A 13,841-nucleotide genomic window follows, 5' to 3' on the forward strand; every position below is an offset into this window, starting at 1 on the left:
AATAATAATTATATCAATTAATGTGACATCTTTTGAATTTTAAAATTTAAATAAATTTATTTTTCAGGATAATTTTTGCACATATTCTTAAAATATTTTAAATTATCAACTATTATGATTTATTATTCAAATATATAATTTTATTTCAAAAATTTAATTCTCGATCAAAACTAAACTCTACAAATGTATAAATTAATAAAGAATGTGAAAAGCAAAATTCGATGAGCATATATATTACTGTTTTTTAGATAACAGGGGCTCATTATGTGCTATTTTTTAATTTCAATTTATGCGACAGAAATAAAATTTGTAATTTTTAAATAATACATGCTACCCTCATTGTCCAAACTTTTGTGGCATTGATAATCAAATATATATTTTTTAAATAATTTAAGTTTTTAATTATTGTGATTTATAAAACTTTGTCTTCTATTCCAATTTAAGTGGATTTCATATAAGACATGACGTTAATTCAAAATATCAAGAGTTAACTTATCATTTTATATCTATTTTATATTTTTTATTAAATATTATTTTTTTATATTTGAATGACTTATAATAATTAATTAGGGTGATATTTAGTAAAATCACAATTGAAGCAGCTGAAGCAGACATGTCATAAATGTCTGTTTTAATTTTTTAATTAAATATTATTAATTTTTTTAATATTTAATAACTTATAATAATTAATTAGGGATGATATAGCAAAATTCACGGAGCAAACAGTTAAAGCAGGCATGTCGATGGAGAGCTGTCTGCTTCAACCGCCCAACTCCCTCTTGTTAGATAAGAGAACTTATAATAATTAATTAGAGATGATATAGTAAAATTACGTAGCAAGCAATTAAAGTAGTCATGTCGACGTAGAGCAGCCTGCTTCAGCCGCTCAACTCCCTCTTATATATAACAGAATATATATATATATATATATATATATATACACACACACACACACAAACACACACATAATACTATCTTAATTTGTTAACACATTGTCAAATTATTATTCTAATTATCACTTTTTAATTGATAATAAATTTTACGATAATACCCATATCAATTGATGTTTAGAATTAGGTCTTAAAAAATAATTTGCGAAATAAATAATTTATGCTAAGAGTGAAATATGATTAAAAAAATAATTGTATATTTTTGTGTAGTTGATAATGAAAAATAAAAATAGAAGTAAAAATGAAAATCTATTTAAAAAAAAAAAAAGAACTAGTAAAAATAAAAGAAGAAAGTCGTATAAATGTGTGCACTAGATAATTTATTAATTATTTAAAGTTAGTAGTAATTTTTACGTCATTTTCAATTAATATATATTACTTCTTCTATTTCATTATGTGACATTGATAAAACTTCAAAAGTTAAATTAAATTTGAATCAAATTTTTTATGTCACTAAAATATTTTAAATTATTTGTTATTATAATTTATTGTACATTTTATTTGTATAACTAATTAAAAGAAAAAGAAAAAAACAATGCTACAAGTACAATCCCATAAGCACATTCACTCTGTTTTGATTTTAAAAAAGGGCTCAATTACTCTGCATCAACCTCTTTGGTGTCAAAAAAATCCCCAAATCATCTCTCAAAGTTTACCCCAAATCAATGAACATCATCGCCTCAAAGTTGTCTCTCAAATCTTAAGGTTCAACCTCGATCATTCTCAGCTCCTCTTGCATCATCATCATCACATCAAAGGTAATTTTGTTTTCTCACATTAAGAGTACAAAAGACATCAAGTTTGAGCTTGATTATTGGTTTATTTTTCTCCTCATTCTTTTTCCTCCACTATTTTTTTTGTTTGATAAGAGGTGTTACTTTTAGCAATCTACATTTTTACCTCAACTGTTGTTAAATTTTAAAACCTCCAGAATATCATCTTGCAAAGAAACAAATGACTAGCTTTGGTGGTGTGGTCAGTTTTGAGGTTGATGGAGACCTCCTAACTACTGCAAAATTTGTGGATGCTCTGAGGATACCCTATATTGTTCCATCGTTTGGAGCAGGTCCAGCTAGGATTTTCATCGAGGTGGTTCTAAAGTAATCCTCATCAAGGTGGTTCTAAAGTAAACATACAAACTAGCTGAAGGGGGTTCAACATCGATTATATATGCATAAAAAATATTTTTAACCATGTCAAATAGTATAAAAGTAGTATAATTTTCTGCCAAATGAGTTCAGCTGTTGTTTAAAGCTTTTACTTTGAAGTGCTCTACATGTTAAATTATAGATAGATATGTAACACCTGATGTTGTTAGTTATCTTCGACATGTTCAATAGTTGACCTGAAATTTGGAATGATCCAGTCTTGTTGATGTATTGTATTGAATAAACCATATTGTTTGTACGATAGATAGATGAGACAATGAATTAGACTGCTGCTTGTTTGGCAAGACTTATCAACTAGCACTATATTTATCTATTTGTTATTATATACAATAGAAAGATGGATAATGTAGCTCACTAGAGCTTTGTACAGAGAGCATAGGAGCTGAATGGGAGCATCTAAAAACCATTTCAGTTCTATCTCTTTGAGTTCCTTGATTTCTTCGACTTCTGTATTGCGGTTTGGAATGACTGCATTTTCTGTTTCTTCCGAGCCTCCTTTTCTGCCTGCCAGTCACAACAATAATATAATACGTTTATTATTCTCGGAGTATGCTATGATTGTTTACGATTCATCATAAGGGGGAGTTCACCAATTAGGCAGGACATTAAAGCTCCCTAAATGTGTATTTCGTGCTATAGGTTCGAGTGATCTAGCAGAGGAAATACGAAAGTGTTACCTTTGACATCTTGGATTTGGCTTTAGCTTTAGCTTTTGGAGACTTATCCTCAATCTCTGCCTCTCGTTCAAGTTCCCTTTCCCTGGCCTCAAGGGTTTTCTCCAAATAGTACTGTACAAACACGTAAATATCACTTATTTAAAAGAATTAGAAAAGACAGTTTAGTAATAAACGTTCAATGATATTTAGTAATAAATTATTCTTTCCCTTTATATGCAGCATTATTTTCTATATGCACGATATCTATTTTTTTCAATGAAGAATGTTTGAGTGACTACCTTTGAGTTAAGTCAATGTAGCTAAGCTAGTGGTTCTAGAAGTGGCTCATGCCTGGTGGTAGTAATGATTATATATAAGTTAAGTTGAAGAGCCAAAGAGGAATGTCTTTCTTTACACTCTCACTCTCTTCACATAACTAATAGTACCAAAAGGCAAACACAGGATTCAAGACACACCAGCAACTATTCAATATGGCTTCTAGCAGCATAAAATATCAGTTCAGGCTGGTTCTGTACTTCATGTTATGTGTATTTGGAAATTCAGACACAGAGAAAGAAAAACAAGAGTGTATACTATCATTGATTTGTTTGGCAACATGTTTGCCTTATGTTGGAGGTAATGCACCAGCTCCTACACCAGATTGTTGCACTGCTTGAAACAAGTGTTGAAAACTAGCAAGAAGTGTCTTCGTTTGCTAATTAAGGATAGAAATGATCCTGATTCTCAGTTAATAGGAGTTTAAATATTTGCTAAGCTGTTAAACTGTAGAATTTCGGGCAGTAATTTAGTTCGACTACGTTTTTCTTTGATCAAGGAAAATTTTCATGCTAACAGTATCTTTCTCTATTTTTTTCTTTGTAGGAAATTTGAAAATGAATAAGTCTTGGATGCGTTGTACTGACACATCGAGAGATGTTTATATAAAAGGAGTTGACAATTTTCTTCAATTTGCTTTCAACCACTCAAAAGTCGATGGTGAAATTCCTTGTCCTTGTACGCTATGCAATAATGTTTTAAATTGGTCTAGAGCTGATGTCAGGGAATATTTAATACTTAGCGGGATAGCCAAAAATTACACACGTTGGTTTCATCATGGAGAATCTGCACCTAAAAAGCAACCCATTAATCAGAAGGAAGAAGGAAAAGAGCAAGGTGATTTGTCTCAAACGAAAGAAAAAGAACAAGGTGATCCATCTCAAAAGCGAAGTGATGATATATTTGAAATGATTTATGATGATACTGGTCATGAATTCATGGAGGATTTTAGTGGGGTTAAGTTTAAACAAGGTGATACTTCAAAACCTACTTCTAAAATTTTCAAATTAGTGGAGGATGTTGCACAATAACTTTATCCTGGTTGCGAGATATTCTCCAAATTATCACTGATTCTGGAATTATTCCAAATTAGGTGTCTTTATAGGTTGAATGATAAAGAAGTTGATAGCATAGTGAAGTTAATTAAACCAGCACTTCCTTCCGGTGAAACTTTACCAGAGACATTTTATGGAGCCAAAAAAGTAACTCAAGATTTAGGTCTTCATGATGAAAAAATACATACGTGTGCGAACGATTGTATGTTATTTTGGAAAGAAAATGCAAAAGCTGAATCTTGCTTGGTTCTAGGTGGAAGTCAGTTGAAGGTCAAAAAATTGATGGGGCTGTTTAAGGAAAGATCGAGAATAAAGTTCCTCGAAAAGTGTTACGTTACTTTCCCTTGAAACCAAGAGTACAAAGGTTGTTTATGTCATCAGAAATAGCTTCAGACATGGCATGGCATCATGATCAACGTGTGAAAGATGGGGTTCTTAGACATCCAGTGGACTCTGAAGCGTGGAAATATTTTGATAGATCTAATTCGGGATTCGCTAGAGATCCTTGTAATGTTAGACTTGGATTAGCAGCTGATGGAATAAATCCTTTTGGTAACTTAAGTGTTTCTCATAGCACTTGGCCAGTAGTTACGACTGTATATAATTTACCTCCTTGGATGTGCATGAAAGAACCATATTGCTTCTTGTCTTTGTTGATACCTGGTCCTAAAGCTCCTGGAAATGATATTGATGTGTACTTAGAGGCATTGATTAATGAGTTACGAGAATTATGGTATTGTGGAGTCAATACATTTGATGCTTCAAGGAAAGAGAATTTTTATATGCGGGCAGCACTTTTATGGACTATAATTGATTTTCCTGCTTATGCAAACTTGTCTGGATGGAGCATAAAGGGAACTTTGGCTTGCCCTTCATGCAACGAAGACACTCCATCTACTCAATTAAAGTATGGTCATAAGTTTTCTTACATGGGTGCTTGGCGGAGTAATAAACGTGATTTTAATGGAGAAGTAGAAAGAAGACCCACATCCAAAAATTCTATCTGGAGACGATGTTTTACGCCAGCTGCTTACTCTACTCTAGGAGATATGAAATTTGGTAAGACCCAGAAAAAAAGAAAGTACGAAAAAGGTAAAGACACTCATAACTGGAGAAAGAAAAGCATCTTTTTTAGGCTTCCTTACTGGAAAAATAATCTACTACCCCATAATTTAGATGTGATGCATGTTGAAAAGAATGTGTGTGATAATGTTATTGGGACATTTTTAGATATTGAAGGAAAAACAAAAGACAATTTAAATGCTCGTCGTGATTTGAAGGAAATGGGCATAAGAAAGGATTTACATCCCACTCAAAGAGATGGAAGATGGTATTATTCAGCAACATGTTATTCTTTATCATCAGAGGAAAAGTCTAAAGTATGTAAGTGATTGAAAATGGTTAAGGTTCCAAATGGTTATTCTTCCAATATATCAAGGTGGGTGTGAAGTCAGAGGATCGTAAAATTTATGAATTAAAGAGTTATGATTCTCATATTTTATTGGAACAACTGCTTCCTTTTGCAATTCGTGGAGTCGTGTCCAACAATGTATATGATGCTATCACTGAGTTAAGTATTTTCTTCAAAGAGTTGTGCTCAAAAACACTAAGGGTTGATGTGTTGGATCAGCTTGAAGCTCAAATTCCAATAATATTGAGTAAATTGGAAAAGATATTTCTACCAGCATTTTTTGACATTATGGTGCATTTAGTCATCATCTTCCAAGAGAGGCTAAGCTTGGTGGACCTGTACAATATAGGTGGATGTATCCAATTGAGAGGTATGTTTTTAATATATAGTTTTGACTTAATTTTATGTTGCTTGTTAATTTATCATGCTATTGTGAATGATATAATGTTATATCATGCAGATTTTTATGCTTATTGAAGTGCTATGTTCGTAACAAAAATCAACCTGAAGGGTCTATTGCAGAAAGGTATATTGTTGAAGAAAGTCTAATATTTTGCTCAAGGTATCTACATGGAACTGCAAAAGGGCATAATCGAATGGACAAGAATTATGAAGTTGATCGTGCCGAGACATACAGTGGATTATTGATTTTTGAAAAAAAGGGTTCTTCTTTATTAAGCGATACATCGAGAGATCTTGAAGAGTTTTGAGGGAAAACAAGCTCATCTTTATGTCTGGAGAAATGGAGAAATTGTGAAGAAGTTCAACCAATTCCACGGTATGTTTTGTTAGCTTTGTTTCAACTCTTATAGTTATATTTTAAGTTACTATTGAACTAGAAATTCATTAATGATCTTTCTTTTTCTGCCCAACATTATTCTAAGTGTGCATGTATACAAGGTTATACAACCTTTTCTGTTTAATTGGTTGAAACTAGTTTGGGATCGCGGCGTAGTTGCTGTTGTTGTGCTTGTTTGGATGTTATGTTTTAATCTGTCTGTCTAATATGAAGCGAATGAATGTTGAGGATTCATTTAGTTGACCTCAACTAGTTAGGATTTGAGGCTTATTTATTATTGACGTGTTGTTGCTTATGTGGATGCAAAGTTCAAAGCTTTTACTGCTTAGTTAGTTGAAACTAGTTTGGGATCGTGGTGTAGCTGCTGCTATTTTTGTGCTTATTTAGTTTTGGAGAGCCCGGGCAACATAGTTTTTTTAGTATTTCACACGTGAATGTTGCTACTATGCAATCAATGGTTAGATTTGACTGAAGGTTTATTTGAAATTGATGGATATTTTTTTATGATAAAACTGTGAAGACTTTTTGTTCACGTTTGATGTTTCAATGTGACATGAGTTGTTACCCTTTGTGTTCTTTCTCAGAAACAAGGATTGAAAGGGCTAGTATTTCTATCTTCCTCTCTTTTATTTATTTTTCAAATATTTTGTGAGTATTAGAGTGATATGGATCAAAACAAAGTGAAATAGCGGGAGGACTTAAATAGCCGAACCTAAGTAGTTTTAGGTTGAGACATTATTATTGTTGCTGTTGTTTGTGTAGGTGCGAAGCTAATCTTTTCATGAAGTTAGTTGATTTAGACTGGAGTTATTTTGGGGTTCATATTCAAACTGTGAATTAACGACTAGCTTTGAATAAAGGTCATCACTTAAATTGCTGTATTTTTTTGGTGAAATGTGAAAACTATATATTTCTAAAATCTGAATTGTTTTTGAAATTTGAAGGATATAAGCTCAACTAGTTTTTTTCAAAACAAGCCTTTATTATATACATTCAGTAATATATAGTTTATCCGAGAAGTTTGAAGAGAGTTGAATAAACGGAGATTTTTATATTTAATTCAGAGTTTTTCTCTGTGAGGGTTATCTACAAGCACCTGGTATAAACATCGACATTAAGCAGAAAAAGTAAAATCTTTGAGATTTAGAAGAGCTTCCTGAAGCAATTCCTACATCTGAAGAAATTCCTAAGTTATGTTTTCCAATTTTTGATGTTTAGATAATGTAGCTTTAGTTACGACTAGCATGGAATTAACTTACCTCATGTTGATTTATCTGATACATCGTGAATTAGGGTAGAAGGGTAGAAGGGTAAAAGATGGTTGAGGATTGTCTCACTCCCCAACTATCATGTCTGGGCCACTCATTTTCCAGAGTGGTTCATGACTAATTGAGTCTACATGTAGCTCCTTGTCTCTATCACAGTCTGTAGGATCAACGTGATGAATAACTTTCCTCCCTTGTCTTTTCCCAATTGACCCTAAACTTCTAAGCTCACCAGATTGTCTGACAATTATGTTATTGGCCTTTAATTTTGTGGTTGTTTCTCCTTTATATCTAATTAACACTCATTTGTATAACAATGAGTATGAGCAGAACAGTAAAAATGAGAACGTGAACTTTGATGATTGGTTTTTCCATCGACTAAGGTTTTGTTGTATTTTATATTAAATTTGTAATAGTTATTTATTAGTTTTTGTTGTATGTTATATTAAATTTGTAATACTTATTTGTTATTATTAATTTATTTATTTTTTGTACAGATTGTACAAAGTATAAATAACACAAATACCAACTCTATTATAAGTAATTACACCTTCTGCCACCTTTTTAATTACTTTACTCTCTCTCCCTTTTCATATACATAAGATACACCTCATATACATAGCATCCTATGTATATGTGATTTTGTTATTGGCGTAGAAAAGGAAATAACGGATTCCCTTCCTTTAAGGGCGCTATTAAGTCAACCAATTAATTAAGTGGATTACTGCATTCCTTAAATTATGTAACAACTTTTGAATTTCAAATTTTGAAATAATCAAATACATTAAAAACAAATCATACTAAATCCACGCAAAAAAAAATGAATCACTGATTTTGTTGAACGTTTTGAAGAAAAAAATGAATTCGAATTCAAGAACATAAATAATATGAAATTCACACAAAAAAAAGTCGAGTCACAGATTTTGTTGATCGTTTTGAAGAAAAAAATTTGAATTCGAATTCAAGAAGATGAATATTGCTATTCTTTTGGGGTACGCTGGTCAATGGATAATCAAAACGAAATATGTAAATTATAAAAGCAAAAGGATCGTTGTTGCGGAATAAGTGTAAGTTACTTGAGGCTGATTTTGTCAATCGCTATCGAATTAAACATTGATGAAGTGCGAAAGTGTAACGCCCCGAGTCTGTACCTCGAATGTTACACGGTGCTCATAATCCCGAAGAACCACAAGCTAACTCATGACTGGTACCTACTGCAATAACGGAATAGTAATACTTTAAATATGCGGAAATTAGGCGAAAATTTGACATAAGGTTCAATACTGAAATAAAACTGAACACGGTATAACAATACCAAAACTGAAAAACATCTGTCTAAAAATACTCTAGTCTGAAAAGCCTCTAAACTGTCTGAAATATGGAGTTGATGGGACAAGTCCCCAACTAACTTCGAAGTACTGAAATAAGCTGAACTACTAAAATAATCATCATGTCCTCGAACTAAGAGGACTCACCACTAACTTTGTTAGCTGAATATCTTAACTGCTAAGTATGATCGGGAGCCCGCACGTCTGAACCTATGATATAAAACATCATAGCGCAAAACAAAGGTATGCGTTAGTACTTTGAATGTACTGGTATGCTAAGTGAGGTAGGCTGAAATGCATGGGTTCATATGCATGAACAATACTGACTGAATGACATGAATATAATTGAATGAGAGTACATTCATGAATATGTACACTGTAACTGAGATTGTGATAACACTGAATACTGAGTTCTGAATTACTGATTTACTGATATCTATCTGAGGTTACTAATATTGTATAACTGATAGATAAATGACTGTATCTAGCAGTCCTAATTCTGTGGAACTGTGCTGAGTTTCGTACTGAACTGAGTGACTGTATCTGACAGTCCTGAATCTGTAGAATTGAACTGAGTTCTATTCTGAGACTGGAACTGAAACTGAGACTGTGGGAGGTAATTATCTAACCGACATGCCCCTTTCTGAATATTGGAAGGGTGTCAATACCGTGCCACGGGTAGAGGCAAGTTGTGAGTTAACCCTCTTTGATAGGAAGCTCTTTCGTCAACCCTCGCTGGCAGGAAAACTAGTGTGAGATGTATCAACCCTAATCTGGCAGGAAGATATCTCAACCTACACTGGTTATGTAGTTCTGTAACGCAGGGATTGCTACTAAGGGTCAAACCCTCTGCTGGCAAGAATGCCCCCATCCCTGGGTTAACTCGGTGCTAAATCCTACTCCCATCTTAATAGATATTGAACTGACTTCCTAGTTCATATTAGGCTTGATTGAATTGTTACTGAGCTTACTTAGTTTCGTTAACTGATAGAATACTACTGAATTTTGTTAGTTGACTAAGCTTACTGAGGTCTGAACTGAATACTGAACTAGACAGGGCTAATGCTGAGTCTACTGAGTTGTTTCCTGAGTCCTGTAACTGACTAAGAGTAATATTGATCGTGACATGACTAAGATTATTCTGTAACTGACACTGGCTCTAGGTAAATAGCTAAATTGTCGGGTATTAAATACCCCCAGGACTCGATAGCATGAAAAGTAAAGCATCACATGACCTTGCATAATATCCAAATGCACACTTGTTCATAATGCATGTATATAGGCATTTTATCAATCATTTGCATGGCGTGAACTAGTCTACATACTAGCATGATATAATCTTATTATTACATTCACATGACCAGTTCACCAAACACTTGGATGGCATAGTATACACACATAATACTAAATAACATGTGAGCATCATGATTCAATTCCGAATTCACAATTCCATGGGTTTCAACATGAATTCACATGGTAAATCACACATTTCAATTAATTCTTCATCAATCTTATAATAAATCGTGAAATAAAAAAACCAATTAAATAATACTCATGAATACACTTTAATTCCAAATCATGGAAATCATGAAATCAATCTACTTGAAGTTTAAAAGAATTTCTTGGACTCCAAGGGTGGAAGGAACCCTTGGATGAACACTTCACATACCTTGGTTGCTAAATTCTTGAAGAACAATGGTGAAATCTTGAGCCTTGGCTTTGAAATTAAATCACTTAGGGTTCTTGTTCTTGAGCAATTTGAGAGAAAGTAAGTATATTTAGCTCAATGAGGGCTGAATCTCATGTTTTAGGGCTGAATAGGGGTGGAGAAAAGACCCATATACCCCCCAAGGATGCGGCTTTTAATGACTGAAAATCGAACTGTCGATGCGCAGACCAACGTGCCGCATCATTGGCATCAACGTGATGACCAACGCATCGCGTCGAGTCCGCATCAGTTCACTGGGATTTGCACTAAGCTGAGGGGAAAATTATTTGTCGACGATGGACGACGTGACGCATCGAAATCGCATCGACTCACTATTTTGGTCACTTAAATATGGTCTAAACGAGGTCCAAAAATTTTGAAACTCGTCCAGGGACACCTACTGACATTCTTGATCATGAATTAATCTAAAGATCGATACTTTAAGGTCATAAGAGCCGTGAAATAGAGTTGGCAACTTACGAAGGCCAAAATAATACTAAGTCTGAATACTTAGCTAGAATTTTCTAAGTCTGGGACCCCTTAGCACCCTTAGCAAGCTTAAAAGACTAAGTTGAGCTTAGGATTTTGCGGGGTCTTTCAATATCTCCCCCTTGGTTACATTCGTCCTCAAATAAGACTAATTAAGCTGAGAATTCTGATGGACTGGATTTAGAGACTAGACATGCACAACTGAAGCATGATTTCATGACTGAAATTACTAATATACTGAATTATCATACTGAACATGCATATCTGATGTATGAGTACATAACTGAACATGATTCATGAATGCATGACTGGTATTACTGATAAGCTGAGGTTATATACTGGACATGCATGTCTGATGCATGAGTACATGACTGAATTGATTTGTGAATGCATGACTGAGTACGCAACGTTAATTGATACCAAGTTGGTAGTCATATCTGAATATGAGACTGAGTAAATACAAACGAAATCTGTTACCTCGGGCTGAGTCTGAGCTTGCGGAGAAGAGGTGAGGAATCTTGGTCCGTATATCTACTTCTACTTCCCAAGTAGCTCCTTCAACAGACTGATTCCGCCAAAGTACTTTGACTAGAGAGACTCTTTGTTCCTCAGTCTGCGAATCTAATAATCAAGGATTTCGACGGGAGTTTCTTCATAAGAGAGGCTATTCTGAATATCTATGTCCTAGGGATTACGGCTGCTGGGTCACCTATGCATTTCTTAAGCAAGGAGACATGGAATACTGGATGCACTGAAGCTAAGACTAAAGGCAACTCAAGCTCGTAAGCTACCTTCTGCTGAATCGACTAAACGAACGCTTAGTCAGGCAAGCTGATGAACTTCCTGAACTAACTTCTTCTTATCATCCTCCACATGAGCAACACTACCCATAGACATCCTACTGAGAGCATCGGCCACTACATTGGCCTTGCCCGAATGATACAGAACACTCATGTCGTAGTCTTTCAACAACTCCAACCACCTTCTCTGACGGAGGTTTAGGTCTTTATGAAAGAACACATATTGAAGGCTCTTATGGTCAGTGAACATATAAATGTGCACCCATATAAATAGTGCCTCCAAATGTTTAAGGCAAAACTATTGCTGCTAACTCAAGATCACGAGTAGGATAGTTCTTTTCATGGGCTTAAGTTGTCTAGAGGCGTCGGCTATGACCTTACCTCCCTGCATCAAAACACACCCAAACTGACTCTGGAGGCATCATAATATACCACAAACCCGTCTAAACCATCTGGTAGGGTCAAAACTGGAGTGGTAGTGAGTCGAGTCTTTAACTCTTGAAATCTCTTTTCACAAGAATCCGTCCACTGGAATTTGACTTTCTTCTGAGTCAAGCTAGACATAAGGGATGCAATAGATGAAAATCCCTCAATAAACCATCGGTAATAGCCAGTCAAGCCCAAGAAACTCCTGATATTTGATGGAGAGATGGGTCTAGGACAGTTTCTCACTGCTTGATCTTTTGGGGATCAACTCTAATGCCATCATCGAAAATGATATGGCCAAGGAAAACTACTGACCTTAGCCAAAATTTGCACTTACTGAATTTGGCGAATAACTGATGGTTTATGAGAGTCTCCAATACTATTCTGAGATAGTCTGCATGATCATGCTCACTGCGGGAGTAGACAAGAATGCCATCTATGAAGACTATGACAAACATGTCCAAGTACTGCTTGAACACAAGTTCATCAAGTCCATGAAAGCTGTTGGGGCATTGGTAAGACCAAATGACATAACTAAGAATTCGAAGTGTCTATACCGAGTTCTAAAGGCTATTTTCAGGATGTCACATTCTCTGATTCTGAGCTAATGATAGTTCGATCTGAGGTCTATCTTGGAGAAGTAACTGGCACCCTGAAGTTGGTCAAACAAGTCATCGATTCTGGGAAGTGGATACTTGTTCTTGACCATGACTTTATTTAGCAAACGGTAATCAATACATATTCTGAGAGAACCATTTTTCTTACGCAGGAATAAAATTGGGGCACCCTACGGGGATACACTGGGTCTGACGAATCCCTTATCTTGGAGATCCTTTAGCTGTTCTTTTAATTTTCTGAGTTCTGCAGGTCCCATTCTGTATGGCGGGATAGATATGGGTTGGGTATCTGGAAGAAGGTCTTTTGATGACTGAAAACCGAATTGTTGATGCGCAGACCGACGCGTCGCATCATTGGCATCAATGCGATGGCCAACGCGCCGCATCGAGTCCACGTCGGTTTACTAGAATTTGCACTGAACTGAGGGAAAAATTATCTGTTGACGCGATGAACGATACGACGCGTTGAGATCGCTTCGACTCACTGTTTTGGTCACTTGAACATAGTCTAAACGAGGTTCAAAAAATTCAAAAATTATCGGGGGACACCTGCTGACATTCCTGATCATGAGTCAATTTAAAGATCGATACTTTAAGGTCATAGGAGTCGTGAAATAGAGTTGCCAACTTATGAAGGTCAAAATAATACTGTCTGAATACTTAGCTAGAATTTTCTAAGTCTGGGACCCCTTAGTAAGCTTAAAAGACTGAGTTGAGCTTAGGATTTTATGGGGTCTTACACAAAGAATATTGATGTATGTTATGTAGTCGACGGCAACGATTCTCCTTTTCATATCCGTAATGTCAATAGAGTACGGTTGTATGTCGAGTT

General features: G+C 34.8%; 1 protein-coding gene across 1 annotated transcript; it reads left to right on the top strand.

Moving 5' to 3' along the window:
* Window positions 1-1,449: 1,449 nt before the first annotated feature.
* Window positions 1,450-7,497, top strand: LOC107858817. Its single transcript, XM_016703606.2, has 4 exons — window positions 1,450-1,708; window positions 3,658-4,083; window positions 4,205-5,947; window positions 6,038-7,497. Exon 3 carries the CDS (start codon window positions 4,538-4,540, stop codon window positions 5,555-5,557), a length of 1,020 nt encoding a protein of 339 aa, XP_016559092.2. The 5' UTR covers window positions 1,450-1,708; window positions 3,658-4,083; window positions 4,205-4,537; the 3' UTR covers window positions 5,558-5,947; window positions 6,038-7,497.
* Window positions 7,498-13,841: the final 6,344 nt, after the last annotated feature.

This window comes from Capsicum annuum, chromosome 2 (assembly GCF_002878395.1).
Source record: "Capsicum annuum cultivar UCD-10X-F1 chromosome 2, UCD10Xv1.1, whole genome shotgun sequence".
NCBI lineage: Eukaryota > Viridiplantae > Streptophyta > Magnoliopsida > Solanales > Solanaceae > Capsicum > Capsicum annuum.

Coding starts and splice junctions, on each gene's coding strand:
- LOC107858817 (XM_016703606.2), top strand. CDS start 4,538: ATGTCATCAGAAATAGCTTCAGACATGGCATGGCATCATGATCAACGT.